Genomic DNA, 26,642 nt, shown 5'->3' on the forward strand with positions numbered 1-26,642 from the left:
GAAAAAAGAAAAAGACGTTTGTATGAATACATGCCTGTACAGAAACAGAGAAAGGCCACTAGATCAACAAACCTTGATAGCAGTAGGCATCAAAGAGATCGGTAGTGTCTGGGAAGCCAGTGCGGTTGGGGTTGTGGTAAACGGTCCGTACTCCTGGTTCATCCCCTCCGCAGTTACGCCGGGGCAGGTTGATTGGGTAACGCACGCTGCCATCGGCCAGCCAGCCGGGGTCGCAGCGGTCTAGACCGCCCTGCCAGGCCAGGTAAAGTTGCCCTACTGTGGCCAGTTGAGCTCCCAGAATGTGGCAGTGAGTGGAGGCAGATGCCAGGCTCAACTTCTCCGGTACACTGATGTGGAATACTTCACCTGGAGAGACAGGAAAGACGGAGAGCACATACTATGTATAAGTGCTTATTCCCCATAAGACTGCTGCTGTTTGCAACATGTAAACTATAGATAAAGCTTATTCATAAACTAAATTTGGTTGTATATATATTATATATATATATATATATAAAATTCTTCACAGAATCTGAGCATTGAAATGGGTGATTGCAAGATTTAGGAAAGACTTATACGCATTGTTCACTTATTATATTATTATCTAGTGTGACGTTTAATACTGAAGTGCTTGTAAGGGAAAGTGGCATTTAATTATTTTCAAAATAGCAAAGTTATTACTTTAAAACACTAACAGAACTGGGGGGAAAATTTAAGCAGTAAGATGCTTTTGCCCAAAATCTCTTTAAAACTTTATATTATGTACTTTGTATATAATTTATCTTCTACACTTGTACCACTTCTATTCTTGCATATTTCGTACTTGTGTATTATTAAAATTGTATTTTCTTATTTCTCTTCCTTATTCTAAACTGGATATTTGTATTGTATTGTATTGTATTGAAAAGTACAAATAAATAAATAAAATAAAATGCAATAAAATAAATAAATAAAATGAAATAAAAGCTGGAAGTTATAAACAAATAATAAACAAAGACCAAACATAATTATTCTGTTCTTCTGATGGATGGATGGATGGATGGATGGATGGATGGATGGATGGATGGATGGATGGATGGATGAATGGATGAATAAACAAGCAAACAAACAATAAAATAATATATTATTATTTATATAATTTTATATTATTTTTTTATGCTTTGTCAATAAAAAAAGTATGCCAGGCATTAAACTTTAAAGACAGTTTGGAATAATACTTCATAGCAGGAGGCAGGACTGTCATTCCTGCCTGAAACACATGGATGTGCACTTTAAAAAGAGAACATGTTATACTGTACCCATTGTGGCATAAACCATTGGGCTGAGCTGAAAGGATGGTGACCTACTTAGATGTCCTGGGAGTTGAGACACAAGCAGGTACATGCATCTACGACGTCTGAGGCTCATGAGGACATTTAAAGACACAGTTTTTGGATGACTGAGTTGTAACTGAAGGCATCTGTGATACCTTGCAGACTGTTGGCAAAGCAGTACACATCAAACATCTCATCAGGGGTTCGGCTGCCGTAGTTCCTTACGCCAGGTGAGTCCTCCCTGTCACCGTAGCAGCCAGGTCGAGGGGACTGGATGGGATACCTGGGTATGGAGCCAAAATAAACCAGGAATTATTTCCAAGGGAAGGAATGAGTAAGATAAACTGTGCAATTACTCGAAAGCGCATCGATTTGGAAGGCACAGGGGTGCCGGCTAAAGTCTGATTAAGAGATTATACACAGCACTCCAGGGTTTCCGAAGAGAAATAGCAATGGGGGTTCTTGCTCAGCCCAAATATTGAAGTCAGTTATATAAAACCATTAAAACAGCCCACATATTTTCCATCCCAGTCTAGAGATCTCTGATGTCTCCATACGCTTGCGCTAATTGCGCGTTTGCGTCTTCACTGATGTGTAGCCAAGCTTCTCTGGAGATGGCCCAATTAGAGTTCTTCCAGGCAGGGAGGGAAAAGCTCACACACGCTTTTATTCAGTGAGGGCCGGGCTTCGCGGCTCAATTACGAGCTGACAATATGCAGTAGATATGAATGCTGAAATCAATAGCCGCCTGACGTTCAACCATGGAGAAGTGGCAAGCCTGAAGAAATGGGACTGTAATACAGTCAATACATAATAGATATTACGATTAATTAGAACGGCTGATTATTAAATCGCTTTGAGGCCAGGATTTCTTCGGAAGAAAGCTGCTTTATTCTGTTTCATGCCAGAGGGACCAATTTATCTGCAAGGCAGCTAATATTTTTGTCTAATATGTTCAGATCTACAAAGTGATAGTTTCAGATGTGACATTAAAAGGAAGATTAAGAGATTCACTGGGGAACAGAATTATGTAAACATGTTCAAAGACCTCTTTACTGCCAAATATATGCAAGTTTCTGAATCTGGTCAGCAAAATTGATGGACTTAAAAGTAAAGTAAATCTATCTTTTATCACATACCTTGTATACTATTTATTTTATAGACCTGTAACCTTTGTAACCTGTATTATTTTTTTTTTCATTGTTCATGTTGCAACCATAATAAATAAAATACTGGACTTCAGGTTAAAAATAAAATGAAATAACATATAAAAATATTCAATAAAATTGTCATGTTGAAAAAAATAAAATAAAAAATTAATTTGATAAAATATTACAAATACAAATACATAAAGAAAATGTTAAAAATAATTAAATAATTAAAAATAAAAATAAGTTAATCTTGCAGATTGGAACAGAATTACACAACCACGTTCAAAGATGTCTTAAATATTAAAAATACATGCATGTTTTCGATTCTGGTTCCCAAAAAACTGACTAATCTTGTTCTGACCTCACAGTCTGGTCCGACAGCCAACCGGCATCACAGTTGTCGTATCCGTCATCAAAAGTGGCCTGCAGTTGTGCCGGCGTGGCGATGTTAGCAGAGTTCTCCAGACAAACTCGTTTGGCATCTGAGAAGGACAACGCGTAGCGGTCGTGGGGTGCGCGGTAGTGGAAAACCACTCCTGTGTGGGAGAAAACAGAGAGTGAAGTGCATGATGGGAACTATAACTTTCCCCAATGAAAAGCAATTATAGGTTTAACTTAATGCAGGTCTCTTAAGATTTACTAAATGGCTTCCTGAAATTTCCTGAATTTCACTTTCAATCCTACTTTTCCGGCATTCCTCAATCCTTTGAGAATGACAACAGACAGGAACACAGTACAAAAGAAGTGAGAAATGAGATCCCAGCACCAGTTCTTTGACCAGTTAGAGGACGGGCTTCCAGTCTGCTGTAAAAAGAAATGAGATTCCTGGGATTGCTTTTGAACTGTCCATCTGCTATTCCCATATCACATTGGTTTGGAGTCCTTTTCGTCCTCTACTCCAAACTCCACGTCTATAACCTCCACTGTCAGCTGCCATCCCACAAGAACGAACAAACATGAAAGGGACAAAGGAAAATCCTCAAAGCTAGGTGGGCCAATTTATGGCAGAACACTTCAGACGACGTCTTGAGGGGAAAGATTTTAGTCTCCTGAGCAATACAACCCGTTTCTTACCCAACCGTGCCAGCTACACATGACGCCCCACTTCAAAGGGGCATGGGAGAAAGACGTCTCTTTCGTTTTTTATTTCCTTCCTTCCTTTTTTCGTCCGCTTCTCTTTTTTTTCTGCTTCCCGCTGGAGTTCAGGACAGGCTCTGAGCTTTTAAACATATTCACTGTCTACAACAAACATCTGGGGATGAGATATGTGGGACTCTCGTCCACTGAGGGACGCTGCATCTTATTAAAAAAAGGGGTCAGAACTTCCACATCTCATTTCCCGAAGACATAATCTGAAGAAGGTCAGATATATGACCAGTTAGCTAAACTGTTTTTTGAATGTTTGTAAAATATCACAGAATATTTCTGTAGGTTAGCAAAGATTCACTCATTTATTGTGTTAAATAATGCAGCCTTCATTTAATTAATACAAAATTATTCAATTAATTAGACTGCACCTTTGTGCATTTAAATTGTTTCACATGATTACAGAATAAAAAATAAAATCGAGAATATTTTCTGAGGACGTAACACAGTTATTGCGATTTCCATTAAGCTTGCAACAGTAATGGGGATTTTGATTCAATGATTTAATTGGTGAGCCTGAGCTAAATAACCATTCAAACTCACTGAGGAGGAGGTTTCAGTTTTGAAACGACAAAAAGAGTATCTGCTTGTATAGTATCAATAATGCACTGGAATCTCGTAATGCATTTTTAAAGGTTTAGTACACATCAGAATTAAAATTTCCTGATAATTTACCCCCATGCCATCCAAGATGTTAATGTCTTTCTTTCTTCAGTTGAAAAGAAACATTTTGGGATTTTTCTCCATAAAGTGGACTTCAGTGGGGTACAACAGGTTGAAGATCCAAATTGCATTTTCAATGCAGCTTCAAAGGGCTCTACACGATCCCAGTCGAGGAATAAGCGTCTCATCTAGTGAAACGATCTGTCATTTTCTAAAAAAAAATAAAAAATCAATATACTATATACTAAATGACAGATCATTTCACTAGATAAGACCCTTATTCCTCGGCTGGGATTGTTTAGAGTGCTCTGAAGCTGCATTGACTCTGCAATTTAGACCTTCAATCTGCTGTATCCTAATTATCACTATTTTTTATTTTTATTTTTACTCCTTAAAAAGATTTAGATTTTTTTTTATTACATTTTATTAAATTTTATTTACAATGTCATGTCATTTATTTATTTTTTAATCTTCTTACTATATAATTTTTATAATGAATATTATTGTTCTCATTACATTGGCTTATTTACATATTCTAAAATGTGTTTTTTTCTCTTTACTATGATTATTAGATCTTTTTATTTTTAATATTTTTGTTTTATTTTTGCATTACTTTTAATTTTTTGGTGAACTAACCTTTTAACTGGAGTGTCATTACTGCAGTGCATTTAGCACCTGGTTAAACCAGTTTGCTTAGTGAACAAGATGCAGGATTTTGCTCTGAAATGCGCGTAAAAATGCTGAATTGATGAATTCACCCCATGCACATTTCAGCTCCACAGCCTCGTGTGAACGCAAACATTGCAGTGCATATTGACATGAAGTCTAACTAACTTCATCAAGGTTTTGGCAGAAATCTGAGCATGCAGAAAATGCAGCAGCTGTTAGATCCATGCCTCCTTGATCTGATCTGATGGAAAAAGTCACCAGATGTGCAGAAAAACCAATCCAGGACTGTAATTATGACAGTTTTTCAGATTAAATAATATTTCAAGTCATTCAGCAAGAGCGTTTAACTCAGAGGCCTGCAAAACCACTGAAAAAGGGAAGTTAATTGCGAGACAAGTTTTGCACAAAATACAAGCGTTAAAAAGAAAGAAGTCAACTGTGAATCTAATTACTGTAATCACAGCTGCGTGGATTAGCATTCTGTGGAGCGCTACATTACCTGTGACCTGAAGAGGCACTGTATCTTGTTCGTCATTAATGCCGACCACGACCTCACAGCGGTACATTCCCGAGTCGCTGGATCGCAGGCCTGTCAGAACCAAGCTGGCATTGTAGCGGTTCTCCGTGTAACCCGGCAAGGTGACGCGACCCTGGAAGGCTTTCTTCACCTTGATTATATTGTCTTTAGCCACCAGAATCGATTGCTGCTTTTGTAGGCCGTCCGCGCCACGTTGACCCCACAGTTTGGTCCATTTTATGCGGGGCGGTTCGTGAGAAGGACTCGGGCGTAGGGTGAAGACACATGGCAGGAGGGCCGTACCCGACAGAGGCTCCTGGACCCTCTGGTGAGTCACTTTACGCATGTTCACCATAGTGTCACAGCTCACCATGCCTGAGAAAAGAGAAAAACAACAAAACTGATCATATTTAAGACATATTTAAGCATTTTAATCAATAATTTCTCAATAGGCACAATAAAATTCATGAGTCTGCAGTTCAAAACTGGAATCAAAAGGAAATAAACAATAAATAATCATGTAATATTTCAAAATATAGCAAAATATAATGTGTAAAAAAATATTAAAAACTTACTAATAAATAGGCTCCTTCTATATCTTTTTTAAAAAAAGCAATCAACATGGCTGTGTTTGGATGAAAAAATGTATAACGGTTTCCAGAAAAATAGCACAACTGTTTTCAACACTGATAATAATAGGAATTGTTTCTTGAGCAGCAAATTAGCATATTAGAACGCTGATCCGTATTAAAATATTTTTTAAAAATATATTAAAAGAGAAAAAGGTAAATGGTAATAATATTTCAGAATACTACTGCTTTAAAGTATTGTACATCAAATAAATGAAGCCTTGGTAAACATTTAGACACTTTCAAAAATATTAAAAAATCTTACCGACCCCAAAGTATTACTTTTAATAAAAGTAGGCAAAATACAGATTTGTGCTGTTCAAGGGAGACATATAAAGTTATTTAACTAAAATCAATATTAATACATTATACAATAGTAAACAATTCATTATTTATACTCTCCTTATTTACAGTATGACTTATAAATTCAGCAAACCCTGGCAGCAGTAAATCCACACAGGCAAATGGAGTTATTTCACTAGTAATAATCCTTTTTGCCTCAGAGGTGAAAAAAATAAATAAAATAAAAATCAATAGGAGGCATGAGGAAAAAGGGGGTTGATGCATAGACGGAAAACGCCAAGCACAGCACACTATAGAGGTTCTTTCTCATCCCCAAGTAAAACGCAATTCCTTTTATGTATACTTGCGTTATAGGTTATCACAAAGCAATGCGGCACCCAGTCATCCTTCTCACTTGCATATGCGGAGGTGAGAATATAATTGCTGCAAGACAGATAGAATGAATGACATGAGGTACAGCGGAGGAAGAGAGGGTGCCGACTATTCTGAGCGAGAGCGCAAAAATTCATTGATTTATTTTCATTAGAGTGGGCTTTTGCCCAGCACCTCATGTCTGGCCTTGCCCTGCCGTTATTTGATTTGATTTAAATGTAAAGAATGGAGTCTTCTAACAGCACAGGGAAATTTCATCTCTCCCAGCCCAACAACTCCCCACCATAATTACGTAGAGAGATTGGGAAGCTGAGTGCAGGGGGTGGCTCTATCCTGACTCTACAGGGCTTTTTCATTTATTCCAAATATTTTTTTTATAAGTGGTATGAATGCCAAAAGGAGTTAGGGTCGGAAATTAACAAGGTTTTGGATTTGAATTTCAAGAAAAGGGGGCAAAAAATGACCCCACACAATTAAGCTAGATCTATTATGCCTGTCACGAATAAAATGAAATGTGAAATGAATGAAAAGTGTTGACTGAGGCATTACATTTACAGTAAATCTGCTCACGTTACATCGAATTTATTTTTAAGTGCAGTTTGCAGCGTTGACCATTATAACCATACACACGTTCTGTTGAGAGTATAAATATAATGTCCAATCAGAGGCTTTTTGATTCGTAACCATGGAGAATGTCTGAAGTGTTCACTGACTGAATTCTGAATCTGCATTTGCAAATTCTTTCATCATTAACTGTTGTTCAGCTTTTTTAAAATCTCACTTTAAGTGAAGAAATTGCCAATTAATCAATATAAAAGTTATTTTTCATATTGAAACTGTTGAAAATACACAACAAAGTAAGTTGATCCATATATGACAACCTCTGAACTTGGTCAATACTAATCTTATATACATGCATTGGACCAAATATACATTCAGCCATGGCTCCCAAAATATATTCAACGGGTCATCTTGTTAATGCTATAAATTAATTATGTCCCCATTTGTCATTACCAATTAAAGAGTATCTGGCACCAACGCACGGTTAAAATAAAATCAACACATTTGCTGAGTACACTGGAATTGATTGCAACTACCCAGGGGTGTCGCTAAACTGCAAACATTCAAATAGCAAACATGTTATGTTTTGTTTTGTTTTTTCTAGCAGATGTTTAGAATCAAATCTAGCAATGCCAGATTCCAGAATTAATCATTCTTGGTCAAACAGCTTTTAAAAACTGTTTATATAATGTATATATGGCCTACATATTTTACAAACACAGCTAATTTGAAAGTAAACAGCATCATCATTTCCTAACCATGCTGTTGCAGTGTATATTTACAGTAAATATGATGGCATAAATTCATCTATGATGACATTTAGCTAAAACTTGAAGGATAATGTCCTCTCTAACGGGCAACAGTCATTTGCAGGGAGTAATAGCAACTATCTTGGTAGAAATGATGGCAGCCCACTCATCTAACTGCAGCCGGGAACGGCACTTATACTCTGTCCCCACAGAAATGGACTGTACATAGGTGAAAACGCTAGAGAGTGAGGGCTTGACAACATCAATGCGAGGGGTAAATGGACCAGCAATTTTCTTGTTGAATCAAGGCTCATATCTTCACAAACATTTTACGAAGCAAATCGGTTAGCCGAGAGGAAAGGTTAGATTTGAGTGTGCTCTGTTGATGGTCCCGAATCAGTAGTGGTGGTCAACGAAAGGTTGTACACTATTTATTGAGAATGAAAGTGGAGTTGCAAACAAATACAAATGTAAATCTGCTCTCACTCTCTCTCTCTCTCTCTCTCTCTCTCTCTCTCTCATAATATATATATTTACATATTCAGTGGGTACGGAAAGTATTCAAACCCCCTTAAATGTTTCACTCTTTGTTATATTGCAGCCATTTGCTAAAATCATTTAAGTTAATTTTTTTTCCTTATTAATGTACATACAGCAGCCCATATTGTCAGAAAAACACAGAATTGTTGACATTTTTGCAGATTTATTAAAAAAGAAAAACTGAAATATCACATGGTCCTCCTAAGTATTCAGACCCTATGCTGTGACATTCATATATTTAACTCAGGTGCTGTCCATTTCTTCTGATCATCCTTGAGATGGTTCTACACCTTCATTTGAGTCCAGCTGTGTTTAATTATACTGGTTGGCCTTGATTAGGAAAGCCACACACCTGTCTATATAAGACCTTACAGCTCACAGTGCATGTCAGAGCAAATGAGAATCATGAAGTCAAAGGAACTGCCTGAAGAGCTCAGAGACAGAATTGTGGCAAGGTACAGATCTGGCCAAGGTTACAAAAAAAATTTCTGCTGCACTTAAGGTTCCTAAGAGCACAGAGGCCTCCATAATCCTTAAATGGAAGACGTTTGGGATGACCAGAACCCTTCCTAGAGCTGGCCATCTGGCCAAACTGAGCTATCGGGGGAGAAAAGCCTTGGTGAGAGAGGTAAAGAAGAACCCAAAGATCACTGTGGCTGAGCTCCAGAGATGCAGTCGGGAAATGGGAGAAAGTTGTAGAAAGTCAACCATCACTGCAGCCCTCCACCAGTCGGGCCTTTATGGCAGAGTGGCCCGACGGAAACCTCTCCTCAGTGCAAGACACATGAAAGCCCACATGGAGTTTGCCAAGATGGTGAGAAATAAGATTATCTGGTCTGATGAGACCAATATAGAACTTTTTGGCCTTAATTCTAAGTGGTTTGTGTGGAGAAAAACAGGCACTGCTCATCACCTGTCCAATACAGTCCCAACAGTGAAGCATAGTGGTGGCAAGATCATGCTGTGGGGGTGTTTTTCAGTTGCAGGGACAGGACGACTGGTTGCAATCGAGGGAAAGATGAATGCGGCCAAGAACAGGGATATCCTGGACGAAAACCTTCTCCAGAGTGCCCAGGACCTCAGACTGGGCCAAAGGTTTACCTTCCAACAAGACAATGACCCTAAGCACACAGCTAAAATGACGAAGGAGTGGCTTCACAACAACTCCGTGACTGTTCTTGAATGGCCCAGCCAGAGCCCTGACTTAAACCCAATTGAGCATCTCTGGAGAGACCTAAAAATGGCTGTCCACCAACGTTTACCATCCAACCTGACAGAAATTGAGAGGATCTACAAGGAGGAATGGCAGAGGATCCCAAATCCAGGTGTGAAAAACTTGTTGCATGTTTCCCAAAAAGACTCATGGCTGTATTAGATCAAAAGGGTGCTTCTACTAAATACAGAGCAAAGGGTCTGAATACTTAGGACCATGTAATATTTCAGTTTTTCTTTTTTAATAAATCTGCAAAAAAATGTCAAACATTCTGTGTTTTTTAGTCAATATGGGGTGCTGTGTGTACATTAATGAGGAAAAAAATGAACTTAAATGATTTTAGCAAATGGCTGCAATATAATTAAGAGTGAAAAATTTAAGGGGGTCTGAATACTTTCCGTACCCACTGTATATATACAGCTCAAAAAAAAATTAAAGGAACACTTTTTAATCAGAGAATAGCATCAAGTCAGTAAAACACCTGGGATATTGATCTGGTCAGTTAAGTAGCAGAGGGGGTTGTTAATCAGTTTCAGCTGCTTTGGTATTAATGAAATTAACAACACGTGCACTACATGGGAAACAATCAGACGACTCCCAAAACAGGAATGGTTTTACAGGTGGAGGCCACTGACATTTGTTTCCCTACTCCTCTTTTCTGATTGTTTTTCACTAGTTTTGCATTTGGCTAGGGTCAGTGTCACTACTGGTAGCATGAGGCAATACCCGGACCCTACAGAGGCTGCACAGGCAGTCCAACTTCTCCAGGATGGCACATCAAAACGTGCCATTGCCAGAAGGTTTGCTGTGTCTCCCAGCACAGTCTCAAAAGCATGGAGAAGATTCCAGAAGACAGGCAGTTTACTCTAGGATAGCTGGACAGGGTCATAGAAGGTCCTTAAGCCGGACCGGTATCTGCTCCTTTGTGCAAGGAGGAACAGGATGAGCACTGCCAGAGCCCTACAAAATGACCTCCAGCAGGCCATTGGTATGAATGTCTCTGAAAAAACAATCAGAAACAGACTTCATGAGGGTGGCCTGAGGGCCCGACATCCTCTGGCAGGCCCTGTGCTCACTGCCCGGCACTGTGGAGCTCAATTGGCATTTGCCACTGAACACCAGAATTAGCAGGTCTGCCACTGGCACCCTGTGCTTTTCACAGATGAGAGCAGGTTCACCCTGAGCACATGTGATAGACGTGAAAGGGTCTGGAGAAGCCGTGGAGAACATTATGCTGCCTGTAACATCGTTCAGCATGACCGGTTTGGTGGTGGGTCAGTGATTGCTGGGGATGCATATTTTGGAGGGATGCACAGACCTCTACAGGCTAGACAATGGCACCCTGATTGCCATTAGGTAGCAGGATGAAATCCTTGGACCCATTGTCAGACCCTACACTGGTGCAGTGGGTCCTGGGTTCCTCCTGGTGCACGACAATGCCCGACTTCATGTGGCGAGAGTATGCAGGCAGTTTCTGAAGGATGAAGGAATTGATACCATTGAATGGCCCCCATGCTCGCTTGACCTAAATCCAATAGATCACCTCTGGGAGATTTTGTGTGCTGGAGTAGTTTACTGGAGTAGTTTCCTCTCCCTCCAGTTGGAGGCGATGTATTTGTTAACCCTTTCGCACGTAAGTTTCAAATATTCTGGCTGACCCCCCAGCGTGAGTTTTTTAAGGCGACCGTTATTTGGAACGTATCACTTTATGGTTTCCATGGTGACGCGTCATTGCTTGTTATGTGGCACACCGCAGCACTGTATGAATGATGATCTGCTTTCATTTAATTTTTCCTTTTTTATTCAAAATATTCACAAATTTGTTAACTATAGCATGAAATATCTAATATTCCGATTGCCAAATATGTGCAAGTGGATGTGTTTTGCTGTTTAAACACCTTTATAACGATCGCGTTAGTTGAGCCATATGAGCGACGGGCGCCGCCATGTTAGTTTGCACCGCGCAGAGAATCGGATCTGTTGGATTTACAACCCGTGAATTTATCCACTTCTCCCGAAATACATGAAAGTAAGTGTGCCGGTGAACTGGGGAAGAATAGAGTAAGCTTTTAAGTTACTTTCACAATGTGTATCTGATATGAATTAAACGTGTTGTCAAGTTATAATGGAAAGGGTTATTTCCGCTTCTATAGACATCATTGTGTATTTTACAAACTCTAAATATATTGTTTTGTTAGTACTCATGTGCATTTAAATGTCTGAAACCTGAAATGAACATTATTTGGTTGAAAACACTGCATATATGTGATATATGAAAAGCGCTGCATGTGTCTAGCGCCAGTTAAAGCGCGCACGCACATTTGAATTTGGCAGTTGATCACGTAATGCACTGAACGTTCTAATCACACCGGTGTGATCGTACGCTCCTGGGGCCAGCCAAGACTGATCACACCGGTGTGATCGTACGCGTCAAAGGGTTAAGAGTGTTATGTTTAACCTTTACTAGCATGAGAGTGAGAAATGCAGCACATGTTGAAGTATGCTGACAGCAGAATCCACTTCTGATGTGATCTACATTCATCCTTCTTTGTTGTCTTACAGAAAGCATTGCTTGTGAGTATTTTATGTTAAATATGAGTCTTGAAGACAATATTCATGAACATTTATGTTAAACAAGATTAAATTTGATAGTTTTAGTTTTGATGAATGTTAGCCCGACTTTGCATAGATACATGTGAACATACATTAGAATACAGTCTACATGCTGTTTATTCATTTTCTTTTGTAGTTTCACTCTGTCGGTAATTGAAGGATACGTCAATAAAAGGACATAACACCTGTCAATTGTCGAGGAGTTTATCTATCTGCATAGCTGTGTCTGAGTCTAACAGTGAGGGCAGAACAGTGAAAAAGCATCTATCTACGCAACAACAAGTGGATGTTACATCAGCTTCAGCTTATTCAACAATGTCTGAAGAGGGGAGAAAAAGCGCAGCGTCAGTCTGCTCCAAGAAGTCCGTCTGCTCCAAGAAATCACATCACTCCAAGAGCTCTAAAGGTTCAGTTAAATCATCTGCAAGTATAGCCGCTCTCAATGCTCGAGCTAAAGCTGAAGCAGCTCGTACAAGAGCAGAATTTGCAAAAATGGAAATTGAAATGAAAGTTAAGAAAGCGGAGCTTAAGGTAGAAGAGGTGCGCCTGGATGCCACACTACAAGCACTACAACAGCAGTGTGATGCAGAAGCCGCACAAGCTGAGGCGTACGTCTTCGAGAAAGCGGCCACTGATCTAGAAGAAGAATCTGCATTGGGGTCCGCGAAGGTAGATTCCACAGAACGTACTCGCGACTATGTAAAACGCCAAATAATCCTAAAGGCAGATTAGTCCACTTAGCAATATAGAGCACAATGATACTCTGGCAACAACTGTCCCATACGAGCCACCAAAACAAGAACCAGGCCAGTGTACGGACACAGAGTACGTCCATCTACCCCCAAGTGAAGACAAACGTAAAGATGCTTCCCAACTTTCCCAAAGCATTCCTGTGCGGAAACTTTCATTTGGACCATTACCAACACATCAAAGTACGGGATACACTCCACAAGTTGGCAATATGACTGATATAGCCAGGTTCCTAGCACGACGTGATTTGCTCACCGGCGGCCTCAGAAAGTTCAGTGACAAGCCAGGCGACTATTGGGGATGGAAATCTTCATTTAACAATGCTATTGATGATTTGAACCTGTCTGCTAGCGAAGAGTTTGACTTGTTGATCAAATGGCTAGGAACAGAGTCCGTTCAATATGCAAAACGTCTGAGAGCAGTGTATATTAACAGACCCTCTGAAGGATTGGGCAAAGTATGGGAAAGACTGGACGAGTGCTACGGATCCCCTGAAGCCCTGGAAAAGGCGCTACTCGACAGAGTTGAGCGTTTTCAGAGAATCTCGAACAAAGACCCATACCTCTTGAGAGAACTTCAGGATCTTCTCCTAGAGATAGAGGCTGCAAAGGATGAGGGCTTATATTACAGGCCTACTGTACCTCGACACTGCAAGGGGCATTCATCCTGTTGTGGAGAAGTTACCCTTCGGTTTACAAGAAAGGTGGATGACGTATGGGTCTAAATACAAGGAGGAGCATTCTGTATCGTTTCCACCATTCTCAGCATTTGTCGCCTTCATTAGCAGGGAATCAAAAATGCTCAACGACCCAAGCTTTAAGCATTCAGTGCAACCCGTTGTATCTTGTATCCACTAAGATGAGGTTTCAAGACAAGCAGAGTAAAAGGGAAGCAATCTCAGTCATCCGGACCGAAGTGGTCAGCACCGAGTCAAATCCAACTGCAGGAACAAACATTCACGACCCAAATAAAGAATGCCCAATCCACAAGAAACCTCACGCACTTAAAAAATGCAGAGCTTTCAGAGAAATGCCTTTGGAGGAGCGTAAGGCCTATTTGAAGAGGAATCTGATATGTTTCCGATGTTGCGCATCCACTAATCATCAGGCAAAAAAAAAGATCTTCAATCTTCGATACGTTTGGCATTACCAAAGGCTGCTTCCCGTACAAGCTGAAAACCTGTGCTGGCCTTGAGGAAGCTACGGTGAGGAGACCTTACAACTTCATCGTCGAATCTGTGGATAGCAAGTCACGCCTAAAGCTCCAAACACTTATCGAATGTAACATGCTGCCGGACAATCGCAATGAGATTCCTAGACCTGAAGCTGCTCGTAATCATTCTCACCTCCAAGACATTGCCTCCGACATTCCAGATGTTGATCCTGATGCCAAGATCCTGCTTCTCATTGGTAGGGATGTTATTCAAGCACACAAAGTTCTTGACCAACGCAATGGACCTCCAAATGCACCCTTTGCTCAGAAGCTAGCTCTGGGATGGGTGATTATTGGAAACATTTGCTTGGGTGGAGCTCACAAACCCGTACAGGCAAGCGTTTTCAAGACGAACATTTTGGACAATGGCCGCCCGAGTCACTTCCTTCCATGCAAGAACTTCATCCAAGTAAAGGAACGCATCATCCCACAAAGCCACAACAAGGTCAGTCTCCCAAACTATACCAAGTACACGTCCATCGGAGAAACCGTGTTCCAACAAACAAGTTTGGATGAGAGACCTGGCTACTCTCAAGAAGAAGTGGCCTTCCTGCAGATAATGAATAAGGAAGTCTATCAGGACAATACAAATAGTAGGGTTGCTCCACTGCCCTTTCGTTCACCTAGGCCACGCCTTTCCAATAACAAGCAGCAAGCCATCCAGCGCCTAGCTTCAGTTCGTCATATGCTGAACAAACGTCCTCATATGAAAAGTCACTTCCAGGAATTCATGCAAACCCTTTTTGATAACGGTCATGCAGAAATAGCGCCACCCCTTACTGGAAAAGAAGAGTGTTGTTACCTTCCCTTTTTCGGAGTGTATCACCCCCGCAAGCCAGACCAAATAAGGGTTGTCTTCGACTCTAGCGCACGATTCGAAGGAGTGTCCCTCAATGACGTCCTTCTTACCGGTCCGAATCTCAACAACAGCCTGCTGGGAGTGCTCATACGGCTCCGTGAAGAGAAGGTAGCTGTAACAGCTGATATTAAGCAAATGTTCCATTGCTTTGAGGTCAGGGAGGACCATCGGAACTTTTTGCGTTTTCTCTGGCACCAGAACAACGACATGGAACAACCAATTGTGGAGTACCGAATGACAGTACATGTCTTCGGCAACAGCCCATCGCCTGCAGTGGCAACCTATGGACTTAGGAGGGCATCAGAAGATCAAGAGAAAAGAGACAATACTACAAAATATTTTGTGGGACGTCATTTTTATGTTGATGACGGGCTTGTCTCCCTGCCATCAAGTGCCGAGGCTATCTCTGTCATTCAAAAGGCTCAAGAAACATTAGCCTCATCTAACTTGAGGTTGCATAAGATCGCCTCTAATGACATCACAGCAATGAAGGCATTCTCCAAGGAGGATCTTGCAAAGGGTCTGAAAGATCTCGATCTGGGAGCAGACAGTCTACCAATGCAAAGGAGTCTTGGAATAAGCTGGGACATTGCAGCAGATGAGTTCACCTTCCAAGTGTCTGCCGCTGAGAAGCCCTACACATCATTAACAGTTTGTATGACCCTCTAGGTTTCGCAGCTCCAATCAGCATCAAAGGCAGGGCCCTTTTGAGAGAGCTTTCAATGGATGCAGGTGAATGGGACGACCCACTTCCAGAAAGAATGCAAGAAGAATGGAGTACATGGAAGGAATCCTTGAACCATCTTGAACAAGTGCGAATACCAAGAATGTACACATCCATATCCTTCTGTGGTGCAGCTAAATGGGAGCTCTGTATATTCTGCGACGCGTCCACCAAAGCTATTTCTGCCGTAGCTTAAGTAAAGGTCACAGATACAGAAGGCAAGAGTGAACTTGGATTTGTGTTTGGCAAAGCTAAACTTGCCCCACAACAAGAGATAACTATCCCGAGGCTGGAACTGTGTGCAGCTGTTCTTGCCATCGAGATTGCAGACTTGATTTCAGAGGAGATCGATGTTCCATTCCATTGTACAAGGTTCTTCACAGACAGCAAGGTAGTACTTGGATACATACAAAATGAATCCAGAAGATTCTATGTCTACGTGTGTAACCGAGTTCAAAGGATTAGAAAATCATCCAGCCCAGAACAATGGAATTACGTGCAGACAGATTTAAACCCAGCCGATATAGCTTCCAGGTCCATTCCAGCAAACACTTTGATGTCCAGCATGTGGCTCAAAGGACCAGATTTCCTGCTACGAGCGCACACAAAACAAACCAAGTGCTGTTTTGAGTTACTCAGTCCAGACTCTGACCCTGAGGTTCGCCCTACGGTGACGGCCTTTGCTACTCATCTCACAGACTCTTTCCTAGATCCAAGTCGCTTTGAGTCCTTCTCAACTTGGACATCACTGCTTAGAGCAATAGCAAGACTCGTTCATATCACCAGATGCTACAAGGGAAATGCTTATGGAAGCAAGTGTCAAGGTTGGCATATTTGCAAAAGTATCACCCCAGAGGACTATGGGAAAGCAAAAAACATTATTCTGAGCTGTCTTCAACACAAGACTTATCCTGAAGTTTTTGCATGCATCGAAGCCCAGAAAGAGATACCAAAGCAAAATCCTCTCAGAAACCTATCGCCATATAAAGATGACGCTAACTGCCTTAGGGTTGGAGGTCGTCTTTCACAAGCCGACATGCAAAATGATGAAGCACATCCTTTCATCATCCCAGGAAAGCACCACGTGAGTACACTACTGGTACAGCATTATCACCAACAAGTACAGCATCAGGGACGCCATTTCACAGAGGGCGCTGTAAGAACGGCCGGATTATGGATTGTTGGCGGAAAACATCGCGTCAGCTCCATTATCCACCACTGCGTCAAATGTCGCAAACTAAGATGGAACACAGAAACCCAAAAGATGTCTGACCTACCAATTGATCGTGTAATTGTCTGCCCACCATTTACTTACGTTGGTGTCGATGTATTTGGACCCTGGACTATCAGTTCTCGTCGAACACGTGGAGGTCTTGCCAATAGTAAGCGCTGGGCCGTCATTTTTACCTGCCTGGGTACCAGGGCCATCCATATCGAGGTAATCAAGTCAATGGAGTCATCCAGTTTCATCTACGCCTTACGGCGGTTCATTTCCATTCGTGGACCAGTATAACAACTCCGGTCTGATTGCGGAACCAACTTCCTGGGTGCATGCAAGGAGCTTGGTATAACCTCAAACCAGTGTGATAACCCGGAGATACAAGATTTCTTGGGCAAGAATGAATGCACATGGGTCTTTAACCCACCTCATGCTCCTCACATGGGAGGAAGTTGGGAGCGCATGATTGGGATTGTGAAGCGTTTTTCTCGACTCAATGTTGACTACCAACTCAGTTAACTTGTTGACCCATGAAGTTCTCGTTACCCTTCTTGCAGAAGTAAAAGCTATTGTAAACTCTCGACCTCTCATTCCTGTCTCATCTGATCCCGACTGTCCCTTCATTCTTACACCTGCTACACTTCTAACCCAGAAGACTGGTTCTCCACCTATCCCCCCTGGAAGCTTTGGTGAGTCAGACTTGTACGGACGCCAGTGGAGACGGGTGCAGCATCTCTCTAATGTCTTTTGGCACCGCTGGAGAACTCAATACTTGCCAACATTGCAAGATCGAAGAAAATGGCAGATGAAAAGGCCAAATCTACAAGTAGGAGATCTTGTACTTCTAAAAGACAACCAAGCCAAAAGATGTCAATGGCCCATGGGAGTTGTGGTCAATACCTTCCCCAGTCGAGATGAAAAAGTCAGGAAGGTAGAGATAAAAGTTGCTTCTGGGGGTACGTGCAAAACTTTCTTGAGACCAGTTACGGAGACTGTACTCCTGCTACGGAACTCCAATGAATGTAGCCAACGGTCCTAAGAATTAAGGGTGACATCCTATGGACGTCAGGCGGGGAGTGTGCTGGAGTAGTTTACTGGAGTAGTTTCCTCTCCCTCCAGTTGGAGGCGATGTATTTGTTAAGAGTGTTATGTTTAACCTTTACTAGCATGAGAGTGAGAAATGCAGCACATGTTGAAGTATGCTGACAGCAGAATCCACTTCTGATGTGATCTACATTCATCCTTCTTTGTTGTCTTACAGAAAGCATTGCTTGTGAGTATTTTATGTTTAATATGAGTCTTGAAGACTATATTCATGAACATTTATGTTAAACAAGATTAAATTTGATAGTTTTAGTTTTGATGAATGTTAGCCAGACTTTGCATAGATACATGTGAACATACATTAGAATACAGTCTACATGCTGTTTATTCATTTTCTTTTGTAGTTTCACTCTGTCTGTAATTGAAGGATACGTCAATAAAAGGACATAACACCTGTCAATTGTCGAGGAGTTTATCTATCTGCATAGCTGTGTCTGAGTCTAACAGTGAGGGCAGAACATTTTGTTTCGGTCCATCCGACGCCGCCAGATTGCACCTCAGACTTTCCAGGAGCTCAGTGATGACCTGGTCCAGATCTGGGAGGAAATACCCCAGGACATCATCCGTCATCTCATTAGGAGCGTGCCCCGACGTTGTCAGGCATGCATACATGCACATGGAGGCCATATAAACTACCAAGTACCATTTTGAGTTGCTGCAATGAAATTTCTGCGAAATGGACTAGCCTGCTGCATCATTTTTTCACTTTGATTTTCAGGGTGTCTTTGAATTCAGTACTCTGTAGGTTGATAATTTTAATTTCCATCAAAATATGTGGCATCCTTTCATTCCTAACACATTACCCAGTCCATATCAGTATAAAAATCCAGCATGATATTTTCCCCATTGAGATATGTTTTCAAAGTGTTCCTTTAATTTTTTTGAGAAGTGTGTGTGTGTATATGTGTATATATATATATATATATATATATATATATATATATATATATATATATATGTACACACACACACACACATATATATATATCAGAGGTCACGTTAACCAGAAATTTTTTTTGCAGTAACGGAAAACTCTGAAGGCTGTACGTCATTTTGACAGATTACACCGAGGCTGATGTAATTTGTAACTGTAATTCCCACCCCTGTCCAGATGGTGGTGAGTGCTCTTCAGTGTGGTGGCAGATCGCGAGTTCAGTCTCCAGAATAAAATGAAAACGATGCGTTTGATTACACACAGGTGAGCACCCAATTTAAGTCAATTTTATAATAATAAAGTTATAATACTTATACTTACATAATTAAGTTTCTAATCCAGTTCATTTTGTTTTGCTGACTATCAAGTTTACGGTCAACGAATGCTTTTTCTGAGGTAAAATTTTACGTGACATTGTTTCCAACACTGATTGAACTGATTAAGACGTGATACAGATTTCGGTAAGCTACTGTATCTTTCAACATATTTTCTGATGTTCATTCATGTTTATTTAATTCTGTAAAGTAGTAAACAGGAAGGGATGATCGCGTTCACTCACGATCCGCGACAACTGTTCAAGATGAAAACTGAAAAGTGACACACAGTCTTTGTTCAACTTTCTTTTCATAATATAAATGAATATATATTTGCTTATCCTGTAAGCTCCTGAATAAAATTGAAAAGTTGGACGACAAAAGAAACCATTAAACGTCTAATTATCATGAAAATATAAAAAATAAAATGACGGGTAATAATTGAATATGAAGGAATTTTTACTATCCTGTCTGTCAAAATGACGGACAGTGCAAAAGTCTAACGCGACCTCTGATATATATATATATATATACAGTGAGGAAAATAAGTATTTGAACACCCTGCTATTTTGCAAGTTCTCCCACTTAGAAATCATGGAGGGGTCTGAAATTGTCATCGTAGGTGCATGTCCACTGTGAGAGACATAATCTAAAAAAAAAAATCCAGAAATCACAATGTATGATTTTTTAACTATCTATTTGTATGATACAGCTGCAAATAAGTATTTGAACACCTGTCTATCAGCTAGAATTCTGACCCTCAAAGACCTGTTAGTCTGCCTTTAAAATGTCCACCTCCACTCCATTTATTATCCTAAATTAGATGCACCTGTTTGAGGTCGTTAGCTGCATAAAGACACCTGTCCACCCCATACAATCAGTAAGAATCCAACTACTAACATGGCCAAGACCAAAGAGCTGTCCAAAGACACTAGAGACAAAATTGTACACCTCCACAAGGCTGGAAAGGGCTACGGGGAAATTGCCAAGCAGCTTGGTGAAAAAAGGTCCACTGTTGGAGCAATCATTAGAAAATGGAAGAAGCTAAACATGACTGTCAATCTCCCTCGGACTGGGGCTCCACGTAAGATCTCACCTCGTGGGGTCTCAATGATCCTAAGAAAGGTGAGAAATCAGCCCAGAACTACACGGGAGGAGCTGGTCAATGACCTGAAAAGAGCTGGGACCACCGTTTCCAAGGTTACTGTTGGTAATACACTAAGACGTCATGGTTTGAAATCATGCATGGCACGGAAGGTTCCCCTGCTTAAACCAGCACATGTCCAGGTCCGTCTTAAGTTTGCCAATGACCATTTGGATGATCCAGAGGAGTCATGGGAGAAAGTCATGTGGTCAGATGAGACCAAAATAGAACTTTTTGGTCATAATTCCACTAAACGTGTTTGGAGGAACAAGAATGATGAGTACCATCCCAAGAACACCATCCCTACTGTGAAGCATGGGGGTGGTAGCATCATGTTTTGGGGGTGTTTTTCTGCACATGGGACAGGGCGACTGCACTGTATTAAGGAGAGGATGACCGGGGCCATGTATTGCGAGATTTTGGGGAACAACCTCCTTCCCTCAGTTAGAGCATTGAAGATGGGTCGAGGCTGGGTCTTCCAACATGACAATGACCCGAAGCACACAGCCAGGATAACCAAGGAGTGGCTCTGTAAGAAGCATATCAAGGTTCTGGCATGGCCTAGCCAGTCTCCAGACCTAAACCCAATAGAGAATCTTTGGAGGGAGCTCAAACTCCGTGTTTCTCAGCGACAAGCCAGAAATCTGACTGATCTAGAGAAGATCTGTGTGGAGGAGTGGGCCAAAATCCCTCCTGCAGTGTGTGCAAACCTGGTGAAAAACTACAGGAAACGTTTGACCTCTGTAATTGCAAACAAAGGCTACTGTACCAAATATTAACATTGATTTTCTCAGGTGTTCAAATACTTATTTGCAGCTGTATCATACAAATAAATAGTTAAAAAATCATACATTGTGATTTCTGGATTTTTTTCTTTAGATTATGTCTCTCACAGTGGACATGCACCTACGATGACAATTTCAGACCCCTCCATGATTTCTAAGTGGGAGAACTTGCAAAATAGCAGGGTGTTCAAATACTTATTTTCCTCACTGTATATATATATATATATATATATATATATATATATATATAATCAACTTGCTTTATTCTGGTTTCACCTCACTCCAGTCTAAACTAACTGATTTTATAGGTAGGCCTAATTTATTACACATTGTCATTTAAATAACCTGAAAATATTGTGGATTATTAAGTATAATTTTACTAACCACTCTTGCTAAATGGGGTAAGCACACTTATGTTCTCATTTCAGTTGTTTGAGTAAATGATTCATTATAAACCGTGTGGACAGATCAGTTGTTGTCATGATTCACTAAAATGACTCTGTTCAAATGAGTCATTAGGTCACGAATTGGACATTAGCGGACGTTGACGCGTTGCGTGCGAATCGCGACTGTTATTAGGACATTGCAAAAGATTTGTCAACACAAAAAACACTTCACCACTGGATAGGATTTTCTTTTTGTTTACTGAAAGTGTGGTTTATGTCAGTTGCACATGCAGGGCGCCTGTCAGAGAGGATAAGGTGACATTCTTTTGAGCACTATTCACACCCAGCGGTTATTCAGGATAACATTTTCCGAATGCGCCTCGTGAAACATGGATTCGGTCTTACGAACTTTTAGCATTGTGTCAGTTGATTTAGATTATTATGTGTGAGGTAAAGAGAGAGCAAAGACGGTCCTTACTTTGAAGACAAAGAGAGCTTGCGCGCACGAGGGAGGAGCTCTGCTCGTTCTGTCCGTCAGCGCAGCAGTCGTCTCCCTCCTTCATTTTACAGTCGAATGGTGGCTAGAACGGCTCCAGGTTCAAAGGTTAATACAGAGTGGATTAATCTGCGTTATTTTTTTTTACGCGTTATTTTTTCTCAGATTAATTAATCGAAATTAACACATTATTTTGACATATTATATATTCTTTGGAAACTGGTAATATATATATATATATATATATATTACCAGTTTCCAAAGAATATATAATATGTATTATATATATATTACACAATAAATTGCTGACTAATAACATTATCAACAGCATTTTCAAAAAACTGTTTGCTGGGTTGAAAGCAGCAGGACAACTAAAATCACTAAATTATGAATTAGAATTTGTTTGTATGTGACTCCTCCTCTCTAGTCCTTCCGCCATATCTTGTCTCAAAGCCCATGCTTTCCTTCCTTTCTGTCCTCCATCTCCAGGGAAGTCATGCTCACGATAAGGGAAAGGCACTGAATTACCTTCCTGTTGCCTGAATTCAGTGAGACTGAAGAGCGTGGCTTTTTGTCTCCCCAAACCCTCAATGCCCACATGCAAACACTTATAATTGCATTTATGCATGTTTCTCAGATGCATTTAAACAGATATGTAGTAAATTAGGCTGCTCTCCAGATGCAGTTGTGCCAACCGTGTGAAAAATTGTTTCTTCTGTAATGTTTTGTGTGCAAGCGTGATCTAATTTGCCACATTAAATAACCAGAAATCAAATGCAGATACCTCCTTAAAAAACAAATTACACCTCACAGTCAAGAAATAAAAAATTGCTTTGGTCCCACATGGGTAAATAATGAATGTAAGAAGCATGGCGAAATATACCAAATCTGCATTTAGATAGAAATGTTTTTACAAGCATAACCCCCTGGAGATTGTCCTTTTGTTTGAAATTCTGCCGTTGTTTTTAATCTTTCCTCGTCCGTCTAAGGTCGAGCCAAAAAGAAAAAAATATTGAGGGTTACAGGGGGAAAGAACAAGCAAGAGTTTAAAAAAATACAAAAGGATAAAAAAGCGACCACTCGCCACTGCTTTTCCCCTCATTGATGTATTTTGAGTATTTGCCGTCCTCTTTGAACACCTGAAATGCATTAAGTGCTGTCAGAAGCCTTTATCAACCCAGAACAGGGAACACAAAGCAACAGCGCTCGTACGCATCTTCTACATGGACGTTTTTGTCCTTCTCCCTTTCTTTCTCTGCAGGCTAATGTAATTGGCTGCTTGCTGACAGTGGCCTTATTGTCTTCAATTACCCAGCAGCCACGAAATGACTGATCGATTGTGGGCTGGGGTTATGCTGACGATCATGCCTTCTGTAGTTTTTTTCATTCATTCCTTTCGACAGTGATATTTGAAGGATTTTTTGAAATAATGGGCCTTTTATTACCAAGCCGACCGAAAGGAACACTGCAATTAATAACAGTAAAACATAATACAGTCAGATTTCTTAAAAAAAAAGGTAATAAAATGGCATTAAAAGGCCAAAATGAGCCTGATTCTATCAAGTAAAAAAGCCACCTACTTTCTTCACACAACCTTCATCTTAAAAATGACAGATTTTTGTTTTCTGCATATACTGTTGTGTATAATAATAATAATGAAACAAAATAATAATAATAATTTATTATTTAATTAAATTTACATTTTAATTTAATTTTAATTTGATTTTAAATTTTAAATATTATATTATTTATTTAATATAATAATAATTATTATATTATTATTATTATATAAATTATTATATTAATTCAGGTAAAATCAACGGCTGACACAATGATAATTTTGTTTTCTCTGTGTGTTTTCTCAGTGTGTTATGATGATAATAATAATAATAATTATTATTACTAAAAGGAATGAATGAATGCATACATTTTAAGTGATAATAATGGTGACTAACAGGAATAATAAAAATTAAACTGCAAAAAAGTCATTAAAGACCCATTCACATCAAGAACGATAACGATAACGAAAAAGATATAGTTCTAAAAAAATAATATATAAAAGAATACAAAAGAGTCCACACCACAGCTATAACGATAACGATATAGAGAAAGGATTTCTTTGGGATCACTTTCAGAACGATTTTATTTCCAGCTGTTTAATGATAAAACACTGACAGCCAATCAGAATCCGTTCTAATTTAAGGGCTTGCGCATTTAAAATGGCAGATTACATTGAAGTTAATTGCTGAGGTCCAGAAAAAGCCACCACTCTTTGACAAATCAAACCCCCCTTTTCAAGGATACTTTAAAGAAAATGAATAAATATGACCTGATCCAGCAAACTGAGTCACAGTGACCCAAATTTCAAAATTGAGATTTTGAATCAATGGAAAGATGAGACAATAAGCTTTAAAATGATATCCTAGTCAAAGTCATATCTTGAATGGTTTTAAAGATATACCCATTTGAATTATGGTTGTCTGCCCTCTTTTTCCAATTGAAAACCTGAGAAAATCACTTAGTTATTTGCCCGTTTTTTTGTTGATATCTTTCAAAATCCATTGCATTTAAAGGGATAAACTATTTATTTTACAGCTTAATTTGACCAAAGTTTGACCAAAGACATTTTTATATATATATATATATATATATATATATATATATATATATATATATATATATATATATATATATATATATATATGCTATTAAACCAGGCTGAAGCTCAAATTATTTAAAAGTATTTATTTGAATTAATATTTTATAAGGCACTTTTACAAAGATTTACTAAAATCAGAAAGACTGAACAGAGGTGCTACATTTTTGCTTGAGAGAGAGGGTGTGTGTGTGTGTGTGTGTGTGTGTGTGTGTGTGTGTGTGTGTGTGTGTGTGTGTGTGTGTGTGTGTGTGTGTGTGTGCGTGTGAGAGAGAGAGAGAGAAAGTGAGAGAGGCAGAGAGACAAGCAAAGAGAGAACAAATAATGCTAGCCTATGCAATCATATCTTTGTGTAGGCTAGTTGACAATAACAGTGAAAAAAGAGGCTCGCACACCCAACGCGAAGCTCAGCGCCGCGCAGCGCCACGCCACGCCACGCCACGTCTTAAAATTCGAACGCATTGTTTTCTATTGTATTCTGGGCGCCGCGGACAGGCGGCGAATGTCGCCGCCGGTGTGTGTACACTCATAGAAAACAATGCGTTAGAATTTTAAGACGTGGCACGGTGCTGCGCGGCGCTGAGCTTCGCGTCCAGTGTGCGAGCCCCTTAACAAATTCATAACGGAGATACCAGCGTGCGCTAGTCTGACAGGAGGATGGGGCTTCCCATTGATAAAAATCAGCGTTTATGTCAGTGTGTTTACATTTCTAAGCTTTTTGATTGGTTCTATACAACGTGTAACAACATATTTGAAGAGCAGAGATAGTGACGTTTCAGGGGATACCGGGAAATGCTCATAAGTGACGAGAGGAGTTGAGAAGTTCATTTCCAGTTATCATTACCATACCTATAGTTATCATTATAGTTATCAGTCTTGGTCTGAACAGACCTTAAAACACCCAAAATATACCCAATACTAATAAAAAAGTCTGCTACTTTCTTTCCATGACCTTCCCTTGAAAAAAAGACAGACAGCCTTCTGTGATGTTAATTTGGCTGCGAATGTTAACTACTGGACTTCCTTAAATGGTTTACATAAGAACAGCTAATGCAATGACAAACACGTATGTGTACTGCGATTTCTCTTTCGTGCTGTGGCCATTTTAACAGGCCATCATTTGGCAAATTGCCCATTTTTGTCAGCATTTTCCCTTTGCTCTTTCTTTCAGTTACTCAACCACAGGCCAAGACTGTCCTGTGGTGTCTAATTGCGTACAAGCAATCGCAATGCATGCACCCACTGAGCTCGAAACAATCATGTGTCCATGTATCCAAAGCATTTGTGACAAACTTGCAAAAACGTTCGTGGTGGGAGCCAGTAGCCTTGAAGTAAATCTACATATGCACCATTTCCAGAGAATAAGGACTGTTTGTTTGATTCCCACTCTTAAGTGGGACCTCCAATGGTGTCTTTCATTCTCTGCCACCGCAGATACGGCCTCCTCCAAAACAGTGTTTGAGAAGTGGAATCATTGGATTAAAAATGAACAAGGTGTGCTTATATGGTGTCAAGCGCATGCGGGCCGTCGTAATGACATTCCCTTTCTGAAAGCGTCTCGCATGAGATGCTCTCCCCCGGAAACCCCCCAGAGGTTCCCGACATATTCACAGCGCCATG

The 26,642-nt window shown here is 40.1% G+C and overlaps 1 protein-coding gene across 1 annotated transcript in view; it reads right to left on the reverse strand.

The window, feature by feature from the left end:
* The window catches only part of ncanb (neurocan b), a 130,256-nt gene that overhangs the window by 78,541 nt on the left and 25,073 nt on the right, over positions 1-26,642 (reverse strand). The window contains exons 3-6 of the mRNA XM_067398657.1: positions 5,442-5,834; positions 2,826-3,000; positions 1,469-1,596; positions 73-366 (exon numbers count right to left, since the gene is read on the reverse strand). Of these exons, the coding sequence (XP_067254758.1) occupies positions 73-366; positions 1,469-1,596; positions 2,826-3,000; positions 5,442-5,834 (990 nt within the window). The remainder of the gene's footprint in view (positions 1-72; positions 367-1,468; positions 1,597-2,825; positions 3,001-5,441; positions 5,835-26,642) is intronic.

Source organism: Chanodichthys erythropterus, chromosome 10, assembly GCF_024489055.1.
Source record: "Chanodichthys erythropterus isolate Z2021 chromosome 10, ASM2448905v1, whole genome shotgun sequence".
NCBI lineage: Eukaryota > Metazoa > Chordata > Actinopteri > Cypriniformes > Xenocyprididae > Chanodichthys > Chanodichthys erythropterus.